Raw genomic sequence first — 23,579 nt, forward strand, 5'->3', positions numbered from 1 at the left:
TTCAAGGCCATGGCGTCACTGGGGGTTGAAGTTGTAATCTCCCAGCGATAGGACTGTTGTGCTACCTGGGAGCCACCACTACAAAACCTTTAGAATAAGAGGCTAATTTGCTTTGGCTTGACATTTGCCATTAAATATACTGTGTGCACTGTGTGTGTAAACAATACCATTATCAAAACATTAAGTTTGAGGTCCAGAGATAAATTACATTACATTTTCTGACTATAGTCAAGATTTAGATTAAATTACATATTTTTGTCTGACTATATTTAGAATTCAGATTAAATTACATAATATTGTACAACTGTTGTGAGGATTCAGATTTAATTATATGCCTTTGTCTGACTATAGTCAGAATTAAGATTACAATTCATAACATTGTCCACCTGTAGTGAGGATTCAGATTACATAACAACATTGTCTGATCCATAATAGAGTCATTAATTGTCAGAGTTAGGATTAAATTACATAACATTGTCAGACCATAGTCAGGATTCAGAGTAATTTATTTTGGACTGTCTAACTGCAGCAATGTTTCAGATTCAGATTAGGTTTCCGGTTCAGTTACATTTTACTCTGAATAGCCAAAGTCAGATTGTGTATTACATTACTACAGTTATAGTCAGATTTGGAGGTTAGACAGGTAGACTGATTTACTCTGTCTAATTACAGTCAGATTGTGTATTACATTACTATAATTATAGTCAGATTTGGAGGTTAGACAGGTACACTGATTTACTCTGTCTAATTACAGTCAGATTGTGTATTACATTACTATAATTATAGTCAGATTTGGAGGTTAGACAGGTAGAATGATTTACTCTGTCTAATTACAGTCAGATTGTGTATTACATTACTACAATTATAGTCAGATTTGGAGGTTAGACAGGTAGACTGCTTAACTGTCTAATTACAGTCAGATTGTGTATTACATTACTACAATTATAGTCAGATTTGGAGGTTAGACAGGTTGACTGATTTACTCTGTCTAATTACAGTCAGATTGTGTATTACATTACTACAGTTATAGTCAGATTTGGAGGTTAGACAGGTACACTGATTTACTCTGTCTAATTACAGTCAGATTGTGTATTACATTACTATAATTATAGTCAGATTTGGAGGTTAGACAGGTACACTGATTTACTCTGTCTAATTACAGTCAGATTGTGTATTACATTACTACAGTTATAGTCAGATTTGGAGGTTAGACAGGTACACTGATTTACTCTGTCTAATTACAGTCAGATTGTGTATTACATTACTACAGTTATAGTCAGATTTGGAGGTTAGACAGGTACACTGATTTACTCTGTCTAATTACAGTCAGATTGTGTATTACATTACTACAGTTATAGTCAGATTTGGAGGTTAGACAGGTACACTGATTTACTCTGTCTAATTACAGTCAGATTGTGTATTACATTACTACAGTTATAGTCAGATTTGGAGGTTAGACAGGTACACTGATTTACTCTGTCTAATTACAGTCAGATTGTGTATTACATTACTACAGTTATAGTCAGATTTGGAGGTTAGACAGGTACACTGATTTACTCTGTCTAATTACAGTCAGATTGTGTATTACATTACTACAGTTATAGTCAGATTTGGAGGTTAGACAGGTACACTGATTTACTCTGTTTAATTACAGTCAGATTTTGGATTATTGCCCCGAATGCGTTTCAAAAAAGCGGACAGTAAACGCGATTGGTTTATTGTTTGAAATGAATTAAGCGCGGTCGTCCAATGAGAGCGGAGATTTCTCCGTAAGCCCCACCCACTAGCAGAAACGTAGAGGCGGGCTCCTTCGGTTATGGATCAACTTTGTTTTGGGGGTTTCCTCCTATTCGTAAAGTTAAATGTTTGGTGGTCGGAGCACCGCAGCAGAAACTGAGACGTTTCATTTAGGTCAGCGATAAGAAACAAATCGGTGCAGCTTGCATTTGCAACCGGTTCTTTCTGAGAGCTGCTCTGCTGAAGTGGCGAAGACGAGAAGGAGATCATTTGTAGACGTTTTTCGTAGCTAGCAGTGGTTTCATGGTCGTTGGCGTCCTGCTGCTGCTGCTGCTCACTCACTGTGGGAAATGGGAAGTTATTGAGGGTAGTTGTGAATAAGGTGAGTTTTTAATTAATAAATGTAGTGGTGAAACAAGCTGAGCTGTCTCTCTAGTTATCGGCGGCTACTATGAAAGCGCAGTCCGTGACTTGCTTTTTTGACCGAGTTTTTTTTAGGCTAACTTACGCTATGTAGATAGATAGTGCTAGCTGTTGGCTAGCGTTAGTTACCGTTAACTGCTAAGTGAAATCTTTCCAGCTTTGACAATATTCAGCTGATTAATTTTAGATTAGGTAATATACTTTTTTATAGTCTTGCTAGTTAGCTAGCTATATTTTGGACTACTTCAGCCGTTTTCTCAGCGTGTTAGCTAGCGCTAGTTAGCTATAGCTAGCGTAAACCGCTTGTCAACAAACTGAACGATTACCATTAATAAAAAGTGTGGAATAATGGCTTTAGCTTGCCAAGCTGACACTAGCCTGTTTGCTGCTGTTATTGTACAATGAGTTGGCTATCTGTCTGGGAAAAAATGTCAGTAAATTGCATTTTCACGTTCACAAAAGCGCTGTTTGACCCAATGTCTAACGTAACGTTACTGCTATGGTGTTTTGACTCTCTTAAAAGCCCCTAAAGTAGGTAGCCTAGCTAGCTATCAATGTCTACAACAGTCCCTCAGTTTATTAAAATATATCCTCGATTGAAAACCTCGTTCACTCAGCTAGCTACATTAATGCGAGTTATTATATTGAGGGAACAGTTTATTAAATTAAGGGGTTTAACGGTTTATGTCTCGATGCTTTCCTAACGTTATCCTTATTTTCTTAGGGAGTCTGTAGCTACAAAAGAGCATTTAGCTATCTAGTTGCTTTAAACCATAATGGGTTCTTGTCTACGCATTGTTGTCTCTTCTCATGTCTGTGGATTATTTATTTTTTGCAGCTCATGTGCTGAGCCCTTGTGTCAGTGAGTCACGCAGACATGGATAGCTTCCGAAACCTGGAAGATGAGACATTTCCCAGCTTCCTTTACAACACGTCGATGGGCAGTAGTGGCTGTGCTGCTCTGGCTAATGTAACCCTGGGGTCCACTCTTGGGGTGCCCGTGGCTGCTTCCACTGTAGCTAAAATTAGAGCTACTGCAGACAACAGGTGGGAGACTCCCATTTGTGGGTTAACTGCATTATAACCCAGTGTAACTGGCATGTTCACATAGCTGAATGTTCATGGTCTTGTACTCTTCAATGTTTTAGTTAATCATGCTTTGCTGTAAAGGAATTGTTGCATACGTTTACATAAAGTGTGCCATGTTGGGATTATCTACTTTTGAAATTTGGAAAGAATATTTTTGTGAACCCTTTATTTAACATTGTATAAGTCTTGATTTCAACCAATCTTCAAGCAGAGCAAGAGTTAGTTATCAGTTCTTGTTAGCCGTGAATGTAACCAGTGTTCCTTTGTAGTGTCTTACCCTTTTTTGTTTTACACATTACACATTTCACTCTTTTAGGTTAACTGATGTTCAAGCATCTTATTTGGATGACGGGCCTCTTTCTCTGGGTTCTCAAGGCTCGAACTGTGAAAGGGGAAAGTTTGCACTCAGCTTCAAAGATGACCTGTGAGTTTGAACACTGCATCAGTCTTTCCATAATAGTAGCAGTATTTGTTGTTTGCAAGAATGTATTTCTTTTGTCTTTAAACAATGAACCTGCTGTTATGAAGAAAATAAGTGTGATAACTCATAAAGCATAGCCATTAAATAATGTTTAATCAAAGGCATTAATCAGTGCTGAAATGTGCATGATTTCAGGGACGACGCAGGTGACTTCATCGCTGCTAATCGTTTCTCAGAACTGTTGGTGAATGTTAATTTGGACGAGTCGGAATGTGTGTCCAGGTCTAAAGCTTCTGCAGCAAAAGTGGGAGTCACACCTCCTTCTGCACGGCCTTCTGACTACCCTGATGGTACTCTTCTTACTACAGTATAGATCTATAGATTTTTTTTTCAGTCTTCGATACACTGAGTGCATTGTTAATGTCATGTCGGGACACTTTCTGTACTTTTTAATATCGCAATATGTATAGCAGAACAACAAAATATTGCAATGGCATTTTTTTTTCGCAACCTTACTTAAAATGAAATGCGAACATTACTTTAAATGCATTAATTTATCCTATATATGAGAGATTTACACTGTAGCATAAATACATATAGTATGTGATATAAGGGTGACTGTGACTTGTGACTAATTCAGCTGTTGCTACTCAGCCATGCCAGATGGTTGCATTCAGCTGTGCAGTGTAGAGTCTGCATGTAAATTGAGATTTTGGAGTATTCAGTGATGTTAAGAGCACCATATTGTAAGAGTGCAGTGGTTATCCACAACTATGAGGATTGCAGGAAAGAAACAATGTTGAGTAAAAAAAAAAAAAAAAAGTTTTTGGTAAAATGTTTATTGAAGGCCTCTCTAGTAAATCAATGTTCTTTTGAATCCTAATGTGCAGCCACATTGTCTTTCATGCATTTTTATGCCATCTAAAACACTTAGATCTTTGTAGTAATTTTTTTTCTTTGCAGAAGGCCTCTTTCTTTCTAAAATATACTTGGGTTGTCTTACATGAGCAGCTTGTTTAAGGGTTGTCCACTAGTTTGTCTAAGATTAGGTCAGCCATTCCAGAACCTTTTGTTTGTGTTTCTTCAGGTAGTCCATGGTGGAATTTGAGATGTTTTGTTTCATTTTCTTGTCCTCTTTTCAGTTCAGCTTTTTTCCAGTATTGCTAATGCCACTGATGGCAACATAACTGCAAACGAAAGGTTCACCCCATGCTTCACAAGAAGATCTGCAATGGTTTAATTGAACCAGCCTGAACTCAAAACATATATATTTTTCAGATATTTCTACTGGCCTCTTGACATTTTCTCACATTGGAACTAAAGAAGCTGTGGCTGCTCAGGTACGATTGTCATTTTCTACATGTATTGCCACAGTAATTTTTATTTTTTTATTTTAATCCATAGTTTTTTTGTTTAAAAAAAAAAAAAAACTCGTTCATTGTAGGCTACGTTGCTCCCCGTAACAATAGAGGAAGAGAATCCAGGGAGTGAGACTGCGGACAGCGATGGCTTGAGTGGCAGTGTTGCCAGCTTCCTGGCAAATGAGAAGCTCATGTCGCTTGACGGCATAAGCAGTGATGTCACGGGTAACTTAAAATATAATTTAAAAGTGGTTCACTGACTTTAAAAATCTACCCACCGATGTCTTATCAGTGCTAACTTGGATTGCAGTGTAATAGCTTTTGGTATGTCATCCACTGTGTATATTTGTGTGTATATTTTTGTTTTTTTAGGTGTTATTTATTGTATGTTTAAGCACCTTAAGGATTGCTGCTCAATTTCGTTGTACATTGTGCAATGACAATAAACGTATCGTATCGTATGTTATCTAGTAGTACTATACTGTCTGGATGCATCCAAATTTCAGATGATGACATTGACATCAGCCACCTGCCTGATGAGGAGCTAAAGCTGTACTTCAACAAGCTGGTGCCCCCTTCCATGCAGAGAGGTCAGGTTGAGGGCCAAGAAATTCCTGCTGCTGTAAGTTATAGTATATTTATGAAAAGTCGATTGTTGTGCCCTCCAGTCATGCCATAAGTTGTAATGTTTGTGCTGGAGTGCACAGGCACTGACTGTAAATATATAGCCTTTGGAGCTCTGTGTATGTATTTAAAATGCAAATGTGAAAAAATCCCTTCATTTAGGAGCTTCCTGGTGCTCAGACTGGTCCATCACAGCCCTGTTTTACTGAACCAGATACATCTTCCAAAAACAGAAACTACTTCCTTGACAACTATGATCAGGTGAGAGCCTTGGCTTTACCCCAAGGTCTTTAACTTCTCTTTTTGTAAGGAAAAATGCTTCTCAGTTGGAGAATTAAAGGACCATATATTGCAAAGTTGTGTTTTTTTTTTGTACGTTAGCGGCTTTGCAAGCTTCCTAAATTGATTCATAATCAATCTTCTGTTAAATCACCCGCCCTTCTTCTCAGGGGGACTTTTGCATGCCAGATGTACGATTGGCAGCTACTGGTATGGACTCATGTCCTGCCAGTGATGAGGAGGACACAGAGGATGAACTGGAAGCCTCGCAGACCCGCAGTAGAGCCAGATTTCTGTTGCCCAGCACTTCCAGACAATTGGTAAGTTGTGGATCTTGTCTGTTTTGTTCTCATCAATGTTAAGTTTGATTTTACTTGTGTAGCAGCCTAACAAAAATACACATTATGCATATTCTTATGCAAATGCTTGAACGCCCCTAGGCTAATATATTACACATTTTGTTGATTTTCTGAAAAGTGAAAATAAGAAAAACACATCCTCTACAAGAAAGCATGATTCCTGAAACTTAAATAGCAGTAAATACACAGTAAAGTTTGGTCTAAAATTAGTTTTGTTGGTCTAAAATTAGTAGCTTTGTTACTAAATGTTCCACCCTTGATCCTGCTGTGATGTTCTGCTTTTTCACAAGAATCCTTATTTTATCATCACTCCTTCCATGTTGTGACACTACTTATTTGAGACAGGCTTGAAGTAGAATGGTGAAATGTAGTACTTCATTACTTGTTGTGCTAATGTATGTATAGGTTGGGGAAAGCCATCGGCCTCATTTCAGGCCAGGCCTTGAAGGTGGCAGCTCTGATGATGAGCCTCAGGTAGGTACACAGTTTCCGGACTCCAGAACGGGCATTGAGCATCGGCGCTCCGCAGAGGGACAAGTTATCGACACACCGATCACAGGTGACTAGAATGCACCTTGTCTGCACAATAAATGTGATTTTGATATTTATTCTGCAGTAGTAAACTCGTGTTTAGAGGTATGGCAGAGTACTAGTGCTACACTATTTATGTCAGTAGTATACTGTAAATTGTTAAACAAGTTACTAATAATTGTTTCAGGGGATGGTGGAGGGGGTGATGGGAGTAGTGGTAGTGAGGAGGATGGAAATGACGGTGGTGTGTCAACAATCCTACCAACTGCTGGTATCCAGACTACCTATGACGTCCTACGGGGATTGGGTATTGTTGGAGGAAGTGGAACGGGCGAGGATGTCGATCAGCTGCTTTCTCAATTACCTGGAATAGGAAGACCTGGCATCACAGGGCTTAGCCAGGTAGACCACATTCTGAGTGACCCAACAAAATTGTTTCTGTGGGGGTTACTGATATGATGCTGTTTGTGTTTTGTTGTGGTTTTGTTTGTTGTTTGGTGAGTCCATCATGTTCTTATTAAATAGTAATTTGTGTGTGATTCATTTTTATAAAGAATTTGTTGGAAAAGAACAAGAGAATATTTACCACTTTTTATAAACTTCATGGCATGGTACAGTTCAACAATTAGCAGGTATGTGCTCTCTTTGCAGATGGGAGACCGTTTGGGCCCAGTTGGTACAGGTGAAACTGAGCCTTCTGCTCAGAGTTCTGGACCTGCAAAACTTTGCCTAGGCAACTGGAGTATGAATCAGGACAGACAAGGGGCTTTGGTGAGTCCTGGACAATTCATGTTTGTATTTTAAAGTGTTTTAATCTAGCCAGTTTTGCACATTTGGGTGGAGGATGTATTGTGCCTGTTTGAAAATCGATAGATTGACAGTTTTTATTTTTGTATAGCTGTTGAGTTGCTGATTGGTTATTGGTGTGTAGAAAGTTGTCATGCTGTTGTGTGATAGCAGAGAGACCTACTATGGTTTCACTTCACATACTACCACTCTTTATTTAACAGGATGCCATGGATAGTTCACACACTGGTGCAGTATCTCCAGAAGATCATTTCAACTCCATATATCTCAGGGCTGGTGCTGGCTGCCACTCCCAGGATTCTGCCTCTGTCCTTCAAGGCACAAACAGTTTCCAATTTTCCTTTGTAAAAGACCCTCATGGAGAATGTGAGGAGGCATTTGAAACAGGGCAGACATCTGGGCTTCATGGAAGCCTTTGTGGGGACTTGCTCAGTTCTGCCAAACAACCCACCAGCAGCGGGGAGCCTCCTGTAGAATTTCTGGAGGCGAAGTATCTCTCTCAAAACAATCAGAAACCGGATGAGTATAGTGACATTTGGAATCACCGACCAAGTGACATGGGGATAGAGTTTCAAAGTAAGATTATTATTTTAACTTGAGATGCTAACTGGACTGCCTTTATGGCAATCCTAAAAGACTGTCGGAGGCTCTCATTTGAATTTTTGCTTTTGTTGTAGGTGCAAATAGTGTTGTCTATCAGAATGAGGAGGGAAAGTGGGTGACTGATCTTGCCTACTACTCGTCTTTTCAAAAGGAAATGGGGACAAATGTGCAAGAAAATATCTCCATCCAAACCGAGGACTTTGTTGGTGGCAGTAAGTACAAGGTGTTTGTGTCAGTTTTTTTTTGGTTGTTTTTGCTACTAAATATAATAATAATTATAATAAAAAAAACATCCTTTAGATCAGGCCATGGAAAAAATTATTGAAGATCAAAAGCAGTTTGAGGAAGAGCATCAATTCATGCAGGTAAGAAATTTGCCTTTTCTGTTCCCTTTTATTTATTTATTTATTTTTTTAAATATAAATTATCAAGTATGGTGAGATTGAGTAGTAAGACATAATCTTTCTATTTTCTATTTGTATTATAGGAGGAGAAGATTGAAGCAGCTAATGCCAGTATGGCCCTTAAAGACACTTCTTGGAAAGTTCCTACTAGTAGCCACATTCTAATGAGGGCCTCCCAAGTCTCAAATGAGTTTGAGAAAGCAAACCAAAGTTATTTGCGCATTTCGCTAGGAGAGTTTTTTCAGCAGCGATCTGAGGCTTTGGGCTGTTTAGGGAGCAGTGAAGAGGATTTTGTTAAAAGGGTAAGGGTAAACATTTCCATTATAACAGCGTGATTATAAATAATTGAGCCATTTACTGTGAAGTGCTACACTTTTTCTGTAGCACAGGATTGTCATATAGTCTCAATTTTGAGCCTTCATTTCCTTCCATATTTTTCTTTTCTTTTAGCCCTCATTTGGTTATGTCATCAATTCTCCAGAGAAGAGAGAGCCTTTTGCTCTCATTCGGCCCTCTGATTTCTCTTCCAGGGGAAGTTCTGTTCATAGTGAGACAGTTCAGCTCAGTGATGCAGATGACACAATGAATCCAGGTATACACAATGAATCCAGTCATGGAAGTTTGTAAAAACAGGGTATCATGGAAGACGTATACTGACCTTTTGTTTTGTTTTTTTCCTCCTTTCCCCCTCCCTGTTTAAACAATTGTAGAAGATTTGGAGAAGACCCTTGAACCTTTAACAGCTGGGCTCCCACCAGACAGTCAAGCATACCCTAAGACAAGTGGGAATGATGTCAAAGTAAGGGTCTATAATGCAATTGGTAGTTTGTATATTTTACCATTATGTTCATACAAAATATATTTATAAAAGTGTCTTGTCTATTTTTTCATTAGGTTCTACATGTATTGCCACTGGATAATAAAGAGAATTCAGCCTGCAGTTCTGAATCATCATCCAACTCTGGTAGCAGTCTCTCATTGAGCATTAGCACAATTGCCTCAGCCATTGCAGATGCCTCAATCAGCTCTGACCCAGCCCAGCTTGCAGCCATGATCATGGAGTTGTCCAAAAAGAGTCGTTCTAAAAGCCGCCAACAACTTGGGCAACCCGTTCATTCCTCTGGTCCTAAAACAGTTCCTGGGCAGAGTAACTTTCAGGATGCCCTGCAGAAAACCTCATCCTTGGTTGACCTAAGTCTTGATATGGAGAAATATCTGAAAAAAGCTGAGTTATCTAGCAGCGATAGTGATGCTTCCAGCTCCCAGTCCTGTCTTGACATTCTTAGCTTGGCTGAGAGTTTGGCAGGTTCTCACAAGCTGACACATAAGCAGTCTCCCAGTTTGCAAACTGGAATTAGTGTTCATACTGAACAATATTCAATTTCTGAACAATCACAAGATCAAGTTCTTTCAGAAATGTCACCCAAACAATCTAATGGCACCAACAACATGACGGAAGTTAAAAGGTCAGATGTGAAAAGAAGTGCCATTCCACGACCCAGGACTAGCAGTATACCAACTGCCACAGCTCACCCAGCCAGGAGATCGACAGGTGCTGGGCAGTTGTTGACATCTTCATCTTTCAAACCAAAGTCTTTGCAGAGCAGTTCTGGTGCTGGAAGAAGCAAAAGTGAATGCCACACAGCGGCAACAGCAGGAAATAGACGTTGCCCGGAGCCCAAGGTCAAAATGGGCACAGCTCAACCACAAGTGTGTGGTACACGCCATTCTCTGAAAAGTAATGATTCCTCATCACACACTTCTGCTGCCACAAAAACCTCTCCCAGCTTTCGAAGTTGTGGTAATTCAGAATTGCCTTCAATAAAGAGCTCCTCCCACGCACCCCGAAGACAAAGCTGTCTCAGGCAAACAGACACAGAGGAAGTGCTAGCACAGAAGAGTCCACAAGCACCTCAGCCTGTTGGGAAAGAGAAACGAGCTGAAAAAACTCAGGACAAATTTGGCAAGTCCCTCTTTTGTATGCTTGAATTGATTTTAATATTAAGTAACAACATAAGGCAGGATGCAGGACCCATAACTTGGGATGTTTCGCACCTGTAGCTCATTTTAGTCCAACTCTGTTAACGAGTTTGTAAACGTGGAGGGTGGAGGGTTTTTTTTTTCCCCTTTCATTCGTTTTTTCTCAGGAAAACATTCAAGCACACCAAAATGCATAGTCCTAAAACATGTGAGGACATTTTTGTCTACTTATTGCTCAGATCTGTCTGGATCTCTTGTGTTCTGGACAGTGCATATTTCTGTACAATTAAACATGGAGAGAAATCTCAGAACGCGTTTGTTCATAGCTGTAGTAATTATCTGGGCAATATAATTGGTTCAGTGAAAGTCACACCTGGCTTGAACGAGACCACCACATCTGCAGTTTGTTTTGGTTACTGTTGAATTACTGTATTCATACATATTCAAACAAATTGCATCAAGCGAACCAGAGTCCGGTTTAATCAGACTTAAAAAGTGCAGGTGTGAAAATGCCCTTAGTAATGCGTCGGAGAATGAGGACCAATAACTTTTTGGTTTACTTTTTTGTCTTTATTTTTAGGCATTTCATTAGATCGTTATTATTTGAAACAAGTTACACATTTACAAATTACCTATAAATAAAGGAGACTTGTGTTTTGTTATTTTTAAAGCCTCACCTGAGCGCAGTGCCGGTCGTGTTGTGGACCCTAGCCAGTGCTCCTTTAGACCATCCACCTCTCCACTCACCCATTCAAGCCCAAGCCAGACCTCACTGCCCAGTGGATATGGGTAAACTACTGAGTTACTCTGTTTTAAGCTTTATTTCACACATGTAGCTGCAAGTTATTGCATTTATATTTCTTATATTTCCGTAGGGAGATGTCTTCTCCGTCTTCCTGTGGTGGTGTTGGGGAGAGGAGTCCTGGGGCTGATCCCCTCTCCCCTCAGTCACAGTGTTGTAGTCCATCTCTCAGCAGGCTTACCTACCTCTCGATCAATGAAAACACTGCCCTGCCAACTCCTGATCACCATAAGGTGGGTGTGAAATCAGTAAGGTCACAAACTGGAAAGTTAATAAGCATTTGTGGGCAAACTACAAACGTGATTGCAGTAGTGTCTCACATGTTACTAAGAGAGAGGGATGTGTACTTGTTTTGTGTAATCATAATTATTTTAACTTCACACATTTTGAACAAAATTAAGTTAATCAAATATTACAATATTACTCTTTTCTTGTTTTGGAAATACATACTGTCAAAAACATAACTGTTTTTCATTATGCAAAAATTTATATCCTCAAAAAGATATTTCTATATTTCAGAAAAATAAGTCTATGTCTCTGAGCACCACCATCATCCGAGCAAGTCCAACTCCGCCAATGGAACCTTTTGATGTAAATGACTCTGTTCAGGCAAACTATAGTGGAGATATGGTTGGTTTCTCGAAGAGTCCACAACTCCCTCATCATGCTGGAGCTCCTGACTTTACTGAAAAAACCTCAGATCATGTCCAAAGTGAGTGTGAGCCTAAACTGTATACACATGGTGACTCTGGCTATTCCAGCCATGTCAACATCCAGCACCAACCTGGGGTGGGAATGGAACAGAACACCCAGCAGGTACCAAACCTCTCCGGAACAGGAAGTGAGGCCTTCCTTGGGTCACGGTATGGAATTCCTTCCTCTTCCCATTACAAATCGGAAGACTTGAGATATGGCTTGGGCCCTGGTTACAACTCCCAAGGTACTTTGCCGGACATAACCACTGGTGTGCCAACACTTCTAACTGGACGATCACTCTTCAGCACCCAGATGGCACAACAGTATCTGAACTCGGAGGGGTCTTTGCAGGCTTCATCGTACCATTTGGGAACTCTGGCGGGACCGTACAGTGTGCCAGCTTTGATGGCTGGTGCAAATCCACAGATCGGACCTGCGTATGTGCCTGGACAAACAAGCATGTCATCTGGCTATATGAAAGCTGGCCAGCATCCTCATCAGTACCCCCTTGGTAAACCTTATGGACAACCTAGTTTAGGCACATGGGCTGCCAGGGACTTAAATGATCTCAGAAGTAAGTGCTGGCTTTGTTATTTGAGTGAATTTGTTCTTTGTGTATTTGCACTCTTGTATTTAGTAAACTGTAATATAAAAAAAGTATTTCCGTCCTTTTTTTCAGCCCAAGTGATTGTGCCAGATGAACTGAAGTTCCCCCATGCCTGTTGTGTGGGCATTGCTTGCCAGACATCCCTCAGCATATTTAACCCTTCAGAGCGCTGGCAGCAGGTGGCCATATCCATAGTAAACCTGTCCATCGATGGACAGAAGGTTAGAACTCGCTGTTCTCTTAAATTGAAGCTCTTGCACGGCTTTTGAATTATTTGTAATTGTGATTTTTGTTCTTTTTTTTTTGTATTTGCAAAAATATTGACCGTGGAGAGGTGCTCAGATTTGATCGCTTTTTCAGACTAATGTTTGATGTGACCATTTTCTGGTCTACATCACTAAAATATCTGTTTTTAAGCAGTTCTACAGCATTGATATAAACACACTGGTCCAGGAGCATTTTTATGTCAAGATTGTGTTCATTCATTTCACACACAAAGTTATGCTAAGAATGTATTGAGAAAAAATAAATGCCTTCACTTTGATTTCAGCTTGCAAGTGTAAGTAAAGTAATCCTAATGTCATTAACTTGTATGCTGTCCAGGTTGACTCTCTCCCATACCAGTGGCTGATTGTTAAGAATAAGACGATTATTGGACCCAAGAGCACAGAGGAGCAGAAAGTGTTGCTGATAGCTCCCAGAGCTGGCCTGTACCAGTGCACCCTCAGTGTGTCGTCCTGGCCTGCCTCTGCTGAGAGTGAGACTGTGGCACAGGCTGAAGTGTTTGCAAAGAAAGTGGTGCTCATCGCAGTGGCTGAGAACCCTGCAATAGAAGTAAGGATGCTTCTAGCTCTGGTATATCTTTAGAGTTATGCTAATGCATGGTATCCGTTTCAAGAAGACAACAAAAACTACTGGAAATTACTCTGGATAAAACTGCTAAATGTGTAGACTAGCCTAAAAGTATACTGAAGTAGTGGTGGGCAATACTGAAAATAAGGTCCTGTGAAAATGTATGAGAATATCAAAATATTGTTATGCATAGACAAAATGCAGTAGTATTAACAGATTTTAATGAGTGCACATCAAATGTTCTGAATGTAATGCAACAATTATTTTGTGTTTTTAAAGCACTGACAATATCCACAATAGGCTCTGCATTGTTGTGTGTTGTTTACCAGGATATTTTACCAGCACTGAAGTTTTAACATGTGACCGAAATTAGCATTTGATTAATACAAGTCTTGTTATTGAAGAAATCACCTCTTTTGTTAAAAGGTGGATGTTGGCAAGACAGGCTGTCTGGAGTTTGGAGACCTAGCAGGAGGCAGTGTCAAGGCCCTGCCGCTTAAACTGGTGAACAGAACTCGTGCCACTGTACCCATTCGTCTTGTCATCAGTGCGGTAAATGAGCTGTCTTTAATTCTACTCCTTGTAGTAACAGTATCAACATGAACTGATATTTGTTCAGAATCCTGAAACACTTTGTTTATTACAGAACGCTTCAGCCTGGCATTGCTTCAGCTTCTCCAAGAGTCCTGTTGCTATGACTCCAGATGGCACTCACCTATCGGGTGGCAACTTAACGCCTGTTTCTGCCCAATCAGTCATAAACCATGTGATGCATTCCAGTTATGGAGATGTAAGTGTGTGTGTGTATACAGCAATCAACCAAGTGTGTACAAAAGCTGCACGCGTTTGTGGTATGATTTGTATAAGCACCTGTCATAAACATGGAGTTGTATTAAAGCTTTTTGTTTCTGTTAACAGAATCCAGACAGCTTCATGGTGTGGGTTCATTTTAATGCACCTCAGAGGTTCAGCACCAACTCTGGTACTGCTATAATTTCTTTGGGTGAAAACCATATCTCCTAATGTTTCCCCCAACCAGCATTGCATTAATCTAGTAATAGGTTTCATTGCGTGATTTAAATATTTATGTTGACATTGCTTTATACAGCTATATCATGTGATGCAGGTGAATTGGGTCTACCAGATGAGTACAGTGCTCGTGTTGATATTGAGGTGGACAGCCCTGGACCCAGTCATGTCATCCAAAGTGTTGCCCTCAAGGCAAGGTCAGGAATAGCCAGAGTACATGCGCCCAAGGACTTGCAGGTAAGAAATTACTGCTTACATGGGATGCACCTACTTGCATTTAGTCTGGTGTGCTCTTTTGAAAATGCCATTGATTTTAGAGGAAAGATTGGCTTAAGTGGAAGTGCCAGTTTCAGCTACCTTGAAACATTAGGATACATTAGAAATTATATAATAGACTTGATTATGTGGTCATTGGTCCATGGCTAATGGTGCAGTAGGTAATGATGGAATGTATTGCAGACTGTTCTGGCACCTTTTAAGTAGCGTCCGTACATTAAGCTACAGTAAGGACTCTACTTAAACATCATAACTTTTGATTTTTTTATTACTTTCTTTTTAACTGCTTGTTTACAGACAGTTTGTCTTCAGTCTCCTATGGGTCAGTCAGCAAGGCAGACTTTGCCTCTGAAGAACGCAGGCAACATTGATGTTCAACTCCGACTCAAGGTACTGTTTCTTTACTAGTGTTATGACACAGATCTAATTCATTTAAGTTTACATCTGAAGATACGTTTTGATGAGGAAAGGTGTATGTCAGCAGTAGTCAGTGAGTCCTGTCAAATTCTCTTTTTATAGTGTAATGATGGGGACAACTGCTTCATAGTGAAGCCAGAGGAGCTCTTTTTACAAACTGGAGAGGAAAAGAGTGTTGCCGTCACTTTCACAGCACAATCTGGCCACAAGTATATGGAAAGGTTAGTCAGTGTTTTGATTTTCTGCCTCTGATTGTCTTTTTTTTTTCTGGATGTTCTGCAGTTTTTGTTCTGCGTTTTTAAATATTTTCTTTCCTTCAGTGTGCTAACAATCCTAGTACTGCCTGCTGGGCCGCAGTATGAGGTTGTTCTGAAGGGAGAGGTGATCCACGGAAAGTCTGGGAATGTGTCATCTTCTCTGGGCTCAGTGCCCCACTCTGAGGTGCCGCCCATCCTCTCCAACAAGCAGTTCATGGCCTGGGGAGGGGTTACTTTGGGCAGGGCTGTGTAAGTATACCAGCTTAACATAAACATACATTTACACCCATAAAGGTTTGTTTAAATTTCCCATGGATCTACACAGAAATGTCGGAAACGGTTTAAAATGTTTGTTACAGGCAACAGAAGTTGGTGTTGAGGAACAACTCTCCCAGTTCATCACAGCAGCTGCGACTTCTCATCCGGGGTCAGGACCAGGATTGCTTCCAGGTCAGTTGAATTGAAAATCTATGTTAATGTTAAGTGTGATTTAAGTTAGTGGAGTGTATGTATTCAATTAGTGCAGTAAGGTGTTATAGATTTCTGAAATTTTGCTTTTACCTACCTCCTCTCTCAGCTGCAGAGTTCTTTTGGCCCTGATGAGCGGTTAACTCGGAATAGAGAGCTGTTGATCAAACCCAAAGAGGATGTGACCGTTCATCTCCTCTTTGCACCTACTCGTGTTGCCTCTATGCTGGCCAAGCTTGAGATCAAACAGTCTGCCTTGCGACCCTCTCAGCCTGGTGTCAAATTCACTGTAGGTACACCTTGTGAAAGATTTGTTTAACGTTGCAATATTTTTGTAATTGAGAGAACTGGATGTTTGGAATTCTAGTAATACTCAAATCATGTGTTTTAGATCTCAAAATAAGTGAATTGATAAATGATTGAAGACCATTAAGTGATTTTTAGAAAATTAAGTAAGGATTCTTTACAGAGTAAGAATTTTTTTGTCTTGCTAAATGACTTAATACCCAGTCAAGTGTTCCACATTTTGATTCAGTGCAACAGAGATGTCAAATATACATTCTTATGTGAAAATGTCCTCCCCTTTTGAGATCCCTTTGTCTGGCTACGGAGGGACGAGTAATGTGATTCTGGAGGATTTAAGGAAGAGGTCTGATGGCTATGTGGCAACGCTAAGTGGTATTCAGGCCGGCCATGTCAGTAAGCTGTGCATTTGTGTGCGGAACACTGGCTCTCGGGCTGCGTTTGTCAGAGCAGTATCCTACAGTGACCTAGAGAAGCGTGCAGTCATGGAGCCTACGGTCATCAGCCTATCACCGTCACAATTTGTACTAAAGGAGAGGACTCAAGAGGTGAGTTTACGTAATATGCCTGTGGTATATGTGTCATGGAAAATCAGAATAGTGAGTAACAATGCTGAACCATTATATTGAGATTGCCTACCCAGATCCACTCACCCTAACTTAAGTGCTGTAAACTGTGTTGAAAATATGGTGTTTTGGTGTGTATGATGCTTCTGTCTAGGGCTGCATAATGCATTGTTTCAGCATCCTCATCGCAATGTGCACATGTTCAGTAGTCACATTGCAGGATATGCAAGGTCATATTAGGATAAATCATACGTCATGCCTCAACTTGCTTGATACAACAGGAAAATTGTTCTCATTTTCCATGACATTTGACATGATGCAGATTATGTCTTAACATTTCACTACCATCTTTGATAAACTGAGGGCATTATGACATTGGACCACATAGTGCTGGTGAAATCTCTTTTCATATCTTTTAATATCACAATATATATTGCAGAACGACAAAATATTGCAGTGTCAGGTTTTTTTTTCTTCCACACTACTGTTGTCTTGGTTTGATCAGCATTTATGCAGATGCGGATTTGCAGTATTTGTTCTATTGTGATTGCAGGTGATTACGGTGGTGATGAAGGCCTCCCGTAGAGAGCAGGCTCTCTGCCAGTCAAACACTGCTCTTCTTGCCACTGTCTGTCTCTTCTGTGGGGACGAGGTCTCTCGACAGCAGTTTAGGAAGTCCGTAACAGTTCTGTTCCTTTTTTTTTTTTTTTTTTTTTGGTCTGCCATGATGGTAATACAGGATGATATTTTGTTCTTGTCCTGTTTTTGTCCTTTCTAGATTGTTGAGTATCAAACCTGAGGCAGCAAAAAAGGTGTTATCTGAAAACAGCTTGCTCAAGAACATATCTTTTGATGAGCCTTTCCTTGGAGAGGAGCTGGTTCAGGAATGTAAGTCGTCCTGCATCTTTGTTTTTATTGTCTAATGAAATAATGTTCAGAGCTGCGTTGTTAACGTGCTAATTAAGAAAATGTGTAATTCACAAAGTTAATGTTAATATACATGTTAAATATTCTTTGGTCTTTGTTTAGCCTATGACCTTCCCCAGAGGCCAAATGAAGGTCAGATTTTCTATGGTAACATGAGTAAGGTTATCCTGTCACTGTTTGGAACGATGGAAATGTCTGATTCTGGAGAGAGTGACCATGTTGAGGCTGTCAGACCCTCCCAGCACCATGGTCCGGACTCTGACAGGTACCAGCTCTATTTCCATTTCTCAGATTGAGGTTATTTGTGAATGTGACAAGTCACCTTTAAGCTTCTTTTCTTGTTTGTTTCTGAGGGTCTGGTAAAAGGCTCTAGTGTGAAAATATAAATATTCTTATTATCGGGAGGTGATTCTCATTTTGTTTGACAAGTAATTGATTGCTTTGCTTTAAATAGTGGTTTGGGAACATCAGAACGTCAATTCAGTAACGTCTCCCTGGATGTGCTACCTGTGAAAGGACCGCCCCTGTGCATCTCCGAACCTGTGCTCAAGCGGCATGAGCCACCTGTGGGCAACACTTGGAGTATCCAGCCTGAACAACTAGTCCTCACTGCACCCACCATTAGTGAGTGTTGCATATTACAAAGATTGCACTTAGAATTACTTTTTTTTTATTATTATTATTATTATTGCATTTTACATTTCCTCGTGATGCACAGTGTGCAGTTACTGTTTTTGGTATAATTCCCACTCAAGGAACTTGTGGTCTTTGTTTGAATAACTGCAGGCGGCACAGCTGATACCAGACATGTGCAGATCATGAACCGTTCAAATCGTGAGCTGAGCTTTGAGTTATCATGGCCTGCCCATTGCTTGACCATTACGCCTCAACATGGAGTCATCGAGCCCCAGTATGTGGTATTCGCTCACAAATCTATTCACGCTTGAATATGCTCAGAATCAATTGATAATGTATAAATATTAATTTTCATCCATGGCTACAGGAGTCACATCCAAATTCTCATCAGTCCAAATCCCTCTTTGGCTACCAAAACCTCCATGCTTCCTTGGACTGGCCAGATCTATGTCCAGTGTGACAATCAGCAAAAGGTTCCAGTACACTTTATTTACTTATCTGTTTATCCATCTTTTTTTTTATTGCAACAGAACATTGACAGCATTTGCATGGTAACTGATGTTTATGACCTGATTGTGTAGCATTACTAGTAACCTATTAAATGTACGGTCATGAATTTAAATGAAAAACAAAAACAACAATTTTCTTGACCTTTATTTTCCACTCTTTTTATCGCTGCAGTTCATCAGAGTGCAGATACGTCAGGATCTGGCTTTGGATGTCTCCGCTGCTGGCCCATCTTCAGAACAGTCGCTGTGCCCCCTGCCTCCCCAGGCTGAGACCCCCACAGGTCCTGGACTCAAAGCCCAGATCAGTAGTCCTCAACACCAAGTGTCCATAAAGAACCGCACTCTTGTCTTTCCCTCCACCCTTTCTGGAGAATCTTCAGGTAACCAGTATCTGCACTAACAAACCTAGTATATTGGATGTTTGTATAAACGTGGGTACCCTAAAAGTAATTTGATTAATCACCAGTTCAGGGTTTCCCTGAATCACACAGGCTGTTAAAAATGTAAAAAAAATATTTGTTTTTTTCCCCAGAATGTTTTCTAGAAATGGAGAACAGTGGGGAGGAAGTAAGGTGGTACCTTTCATCTTTTGCTCCTCCATATGTCAAGGTAAACACCCCCATGCCCTTTCAGCATGTGAATATTTTGTCCCTTCTATTGTGGTGTTATTTGTTTGAGATTGGCCTCTTTTATTTACCTGCTTTAGGGTGTAGATGGCAGTGGAGATGTTTATCGAGCCACATATTCAGCATTCAGATGTGAGAAAGTGTCTGGGATGCTGGGGGTCAAAGAAAAGATGCAGGTAAGGGGGGGGTTGTAATGCATATGGCACTGTATATTCTATTCAACAATTTGTGCTTATGTAGCATTTTACCTGATCTGCATACTGAGACTTATTGCTCATTCTTTTACACTACTTCCACATATGTTTAGTAAACCATATGAGTCTAGTTACCGCATTTGTCTTTTGTGTCAATGCCAACCATTTTACAACTTTGTTTGTTTGTTTTTCCTTCCCTTCAGGTGCCATTCACATTCCTCCCACGAGATGGAGGGGACTATGCTCAGTTTTGGGATCTGGAGTGTCACCCAGTGTCCAGACCACAGCACAAGAGCTGCATCCGGTTCCAGCTGTGCGGAACGGTGAGGTTTGAGATGTTATTTAGGGACCTCTCCATACACCATTTAAGGTTAAACTGTTCTTGTATAAAAATCTACAACAGAAGTGTAATAAGTACTGAGGCCAGAACCACACTGAATAAGTAAAAAAAAGTTTAATAGTAATAGTGTGTGGGGTTTTATGGTTTGTTTTGAGTAAGATGCAGTTGTGACCATGTTGCAGTATGTGTTTCATACTGAAAGGAAATGGTGTGGGGTTTTTTGCACAGGGTATAAGAGCAGGTGCAGGGCTCAGCCATGAAGAAGACCGTACATTAGTGCGCACAGAAACCAACATGAAGAGCAAGAAGAGAGTGGAGTCTGCTGGCTCTAAGACTGGGTGAGAGATGTGCATGTAATTTCCCTTTGGCTTAATAGTGCTGTATAGGGTGTAGTATGATACCAAGGTAATGAGCTTAAGCAAGGTTTGAAGCCACACCTGTTTAATTCTCAACTTATCCACCTAAGTGCGGAGCCCTCCAGGAGAGGAGTGTATGCCCCTCAGAGCCTTTACACATTCCCTGCTACACGTGTGGGCGAGGTCAGCACACTGAAGGTCAACTTCCGCAACAACTCTTCCAATACGCATGAGGTGTGTAGCAGGCTTTGTTTTGTTTTTTTTGTAAACAGTGGTAAACGCATGAAGAAATGCAGCAGATCTTAAACTTTGGAAATGAGTAATCCTGCATCTTGAGTCCCTTTCTAACATTGAATGTGCAGATCACCTTTTTTTTTTTTTTTACTGAGGTGTTATTTGGCTAGGTTTAGATGTTGACCTCAATTTCAAAATAATTTGCCCCATCATTCATTTAAACCCAAAGCTGAATAATTTATTTATTGTGATCTGAGTGAAAATTGTATGTGCTACTGAGTGCTGCATGTCACTGATGTTAAGCTTCTCTAATTGACTTGCAGCTGAGATTCTTAAGTCCTACAGAGCCTTTCTACATCAAGCATTCCAAATATTCCCTAAGGTGAGTTAGTTTAGTCTCATGTGCTTTGTTTACTATTTTCTCTTGTATTTGCAGGGTTTTGTTTTTCTATTTTTATTCTTGCGTATGCTTCTACACTGTTGCTTTTTGTTACATTTTGATGTTGGTAGGTTGGTTAGTTTATTAGTACAGTGTTTATTTAAGCAGTTGTGATTTGATGTGTCCTGTCACCTCCTGCTGCCAATGTCTGGTGTGAGGGCTCGTAACACTTAAGTGGACCTTCAGGTCAACTGCAGGTATTTAGTGCAGGTTGTTTGTGCATTAGTGCTTTTGGTTGCATGGGACTTTTCATGCATGCCTACTTTTAAAACTCATGATTAATTTATTTCTTGGTGGGAACTGTCTTTTTAGCCTGGCTCTTCTATGTTGACTTCTAGTTTCGGTGTTGTTAAATGCTATTGGGGACATGGAATTGGTCAAATCAAACATATTACAGTGTAATTATTTGCTGTGATATGTGGATGTGTAGTATAATTTTCTAAACTTTTTTTTTTTTTTTTTTTCCTCCCATTTCATGCTTTTCTTCATCTGTGTGTTATCTCAGAAGAAAAAGCACATGTATGAAAAAGGTTAAAAAATGTGTGTTTCACTGTCATAACAGTGCCCCTGAATATCTACTCATCTCTCTTCTAGGACACAGCATTACATCAACCTGCCTGTGCAGTTCAAGCCAACTGCTGTAGGCCAGTTCTCCGGTATGCTTCTGGTTCAGACAGACACCGACGTTAAACTCTCCGTTGAGCTCACGGGAGAAGCTTTACCTTGAGGCATTTTCCTTTGAGGCTGACTTTCAGTGCTACATACAGTTCATTTTTATGGGAGGTTAGTGTGAGGCATAGCGTGATATGAAGGAGATGCGGTAAATTAATGTATGGTAATGCTGTACTTGCTTTGTTTTTTCAAGCAGAGTTCAGGATAGACGCTAAGTATATCATAAGCTTTCATATGCCATTGACTCGTATCACCCACTGTGCCTGATGGGAAAGCCCCTCTTCTAACAATAGCATTAAGTAGGTCCCTTTGATCTGTCCATTCTCTGATGTAAACCCACAAGTGACCTTGTTAAGAAACACCAAACAGTAAAGCTATTTTATATTTAGGACAGTCATTCGTAAATCTAAATAGTTTGGCCACTTTTGTATGGATTTTGAAGAACCTTAAACACTTATGCAGAGCATTTGTCTTTAATTTGAGACTCCGAACTTCATCTGTTGAAGATTGCGCATTTTGTACAACACTGTAAGTGTGTTTTTTTTTTTTTGTTTTTTTTTTTGTGTTATTTATTTTAAAGTCACTTCTTAATAAAATTAAGATTCATTCATAAGAATCGTTTGTTTTATTTTTATTATATTTTGTTTCCTTTTTCATAGGACAATTATACCTATTTGGTATGCGACCTAAACAGCTATCCCATTTTAAAGTGTTCTTTTTAGTAAAGTTCAAAAAATAAATTTGACACCAGTCAAGTACACACATTTAGTTGTATTTTATTTTAAAAGAACTTGAATTTCACAGTAGACATTTTAACATGGGAAAGAATAGAGAGGCTAGCTGACCGTTATGAGACAGAACTCTATGTTCATTTCCTTGGGTGAGTAACATGTTAATAAATAAATCTTTTATTATTATTTTTTTTTTGTAATGTATGGCAACACAAAAACACATTAGTTCATTATTATAATGTATTCAGTCTGCAACAAAATAATCAGCTGAACAGCTTTAGTGTTAACATAAATGTCTGTCAGGAAAAGCAGACCATACCACACAATACCTGTACATGCATTAATAAGAGGAATAAATCACATTCCTTTGAGTCTAAAGCACCTTTTAACTGAGAACAGGTTTGCTAGTGTTCATACAAAGTAGTTTGTCCATTCAAAAAGAAAAACATCAAAAATCCATGTGGTTCCTAGCAATTTAACTGCGTTTATTCAACTCAAATACTTAAAATTAAATGTTGTTTAATTCAGAGTATTGAGAGTTGAACAAACCCAGTTTAATTGCTTGCTACCACATGAGGTAATGTATTTACTTTTTCCTCTTTCTACAGTGGATGTTTAATCTCTTAACTCATTTGAGCTGTCTTATGCAGGGTTCTCAAGCAGCAGTCCTTGATCAATTGAATAGTTTCATCTCAAGTTGAATCAGGTGTGTTGAACAGAGAAAATGGTACAGTTTACTGCTGTGCCTCCCCTGTGATCCTTTGGTGATTTTTAAAATGATGTTGAATGGAGAAGCCACAGACTATACCGGTGTCCAGACAAATGTTTGACTGAGACTTGACAAGAATTCCTGTATCCCTTGCCCTGTGCATCTTTTGGCCCTTAATCTTTAGTATAATACATGGAGTGTGTAACTTCTAGGCACCTTGTTTTATGAACATGGCCAAGAGGCATACAGGTAGACTCAGTAGCCAAGTACACAGCTGAATGGCCGTTGCCGCACTGAAGTTGCAGAGGCGACCAC

At 39.8% G+C, this 23,579-nt stretch overlaps 1 protein-coding gene across 2 annotated transcripts; it reads left to right on the forward strand.

The window, feature by feature from the left end:
- The first annotated feature begins 1,856 nt into the window (after window positions 1-1,856).
- On the forward strand, window positions 1,857-22,440 carry cep192 (centrosomal protein 192). Of its 2 annotated transcripts, none has more exons than XM_072679608.1 (48): window positions 1,857-2,119; window positions 2,999-3,207; window positions 3,566-3,673; window positions 3,866-4,020; window positions 4,949-5,010; window positions 5,115-5,256; window positions 5,538-5,653; window positions 5,818-5,916; window positions 6,105-6,254; window positions 6,699-6,852; window positions 7,012-7,226; window positions 7,476-7,595; window positions 7,835-8,207; window positions 8,309-8,446; window positions 8,535-8,599; window positions 8,722-8,940; window positions 9,089-9,230; window positions 9,349-9,437; window positions 9,533-10,601; window positions 11,290-11,407; window positions 11,494-11,653; window positions 11,940-12,690; window positions 12,796-12,944; window positions 13,327-13,557; window positions 14,002-14,127; window positions 14,222-14,365; window positions 14,494-14,557; window positions 14,684-14,841; window positions 15,178-15,270; window positions 15,400-15,518; window positions 15,618-15,803; window positions 15,914-16,004; window positions 16,132-16,311; window positions 16,613-16,873; window positions 17,445-17,566; window positions 17,670-17,779; window positions 17,921-18,083; window positions 18,273-18,442; window positions 18,605-18,728; window positions 18,822-18,927; window positions 19,136-19,343; window positions 19,496-19,572; window positions 19,670-19,765; window positions 19,987-20,106; window positions 20,352-20,461; window positions 20,590-20,713; window positions 21,037-21,095; window positions 21,747-22,440. In XM_072679608.1, the coding sequence occupies exons 2-48, from the start codon at window positions 3,038-3,040 to the stop codon at window positions 21,877-21,879; spliced, it is 8,139 nt and encodes a 2,712-aa protein (XP_072535709.1). In that variant the 5' UTR covers window positions 1,857-2,119; window positions 2,999-3,037; the 3' UTR covers window positions 21,880-22,440. The 2 variants fall into 2 exon arrangements, with proteins under 2 accessions (XP_072535709.1, XP_072535710.1); XM_072679609.1 differs by having other exon boundaries at window positions 14,702-14,841.
- The last annotated feature ends 1,139 nt before the right edge of the window (window positions 22,441-23,579 follow it).

Source organism: Salminus brasiliensis, chromosome 5 (genome assembly GCF_030463535.1).
Source record: "Salminus brasiliensis chromosome 5, fSalBra1.hap2, whole genome shotgun sequence".
Classification (NCBI taxonomy): Eukaryota; Metazoa; Chordata; class Actinopteri; order Characiformes; family Bryconidae; genus Salminus; species Salminus brasiliensis.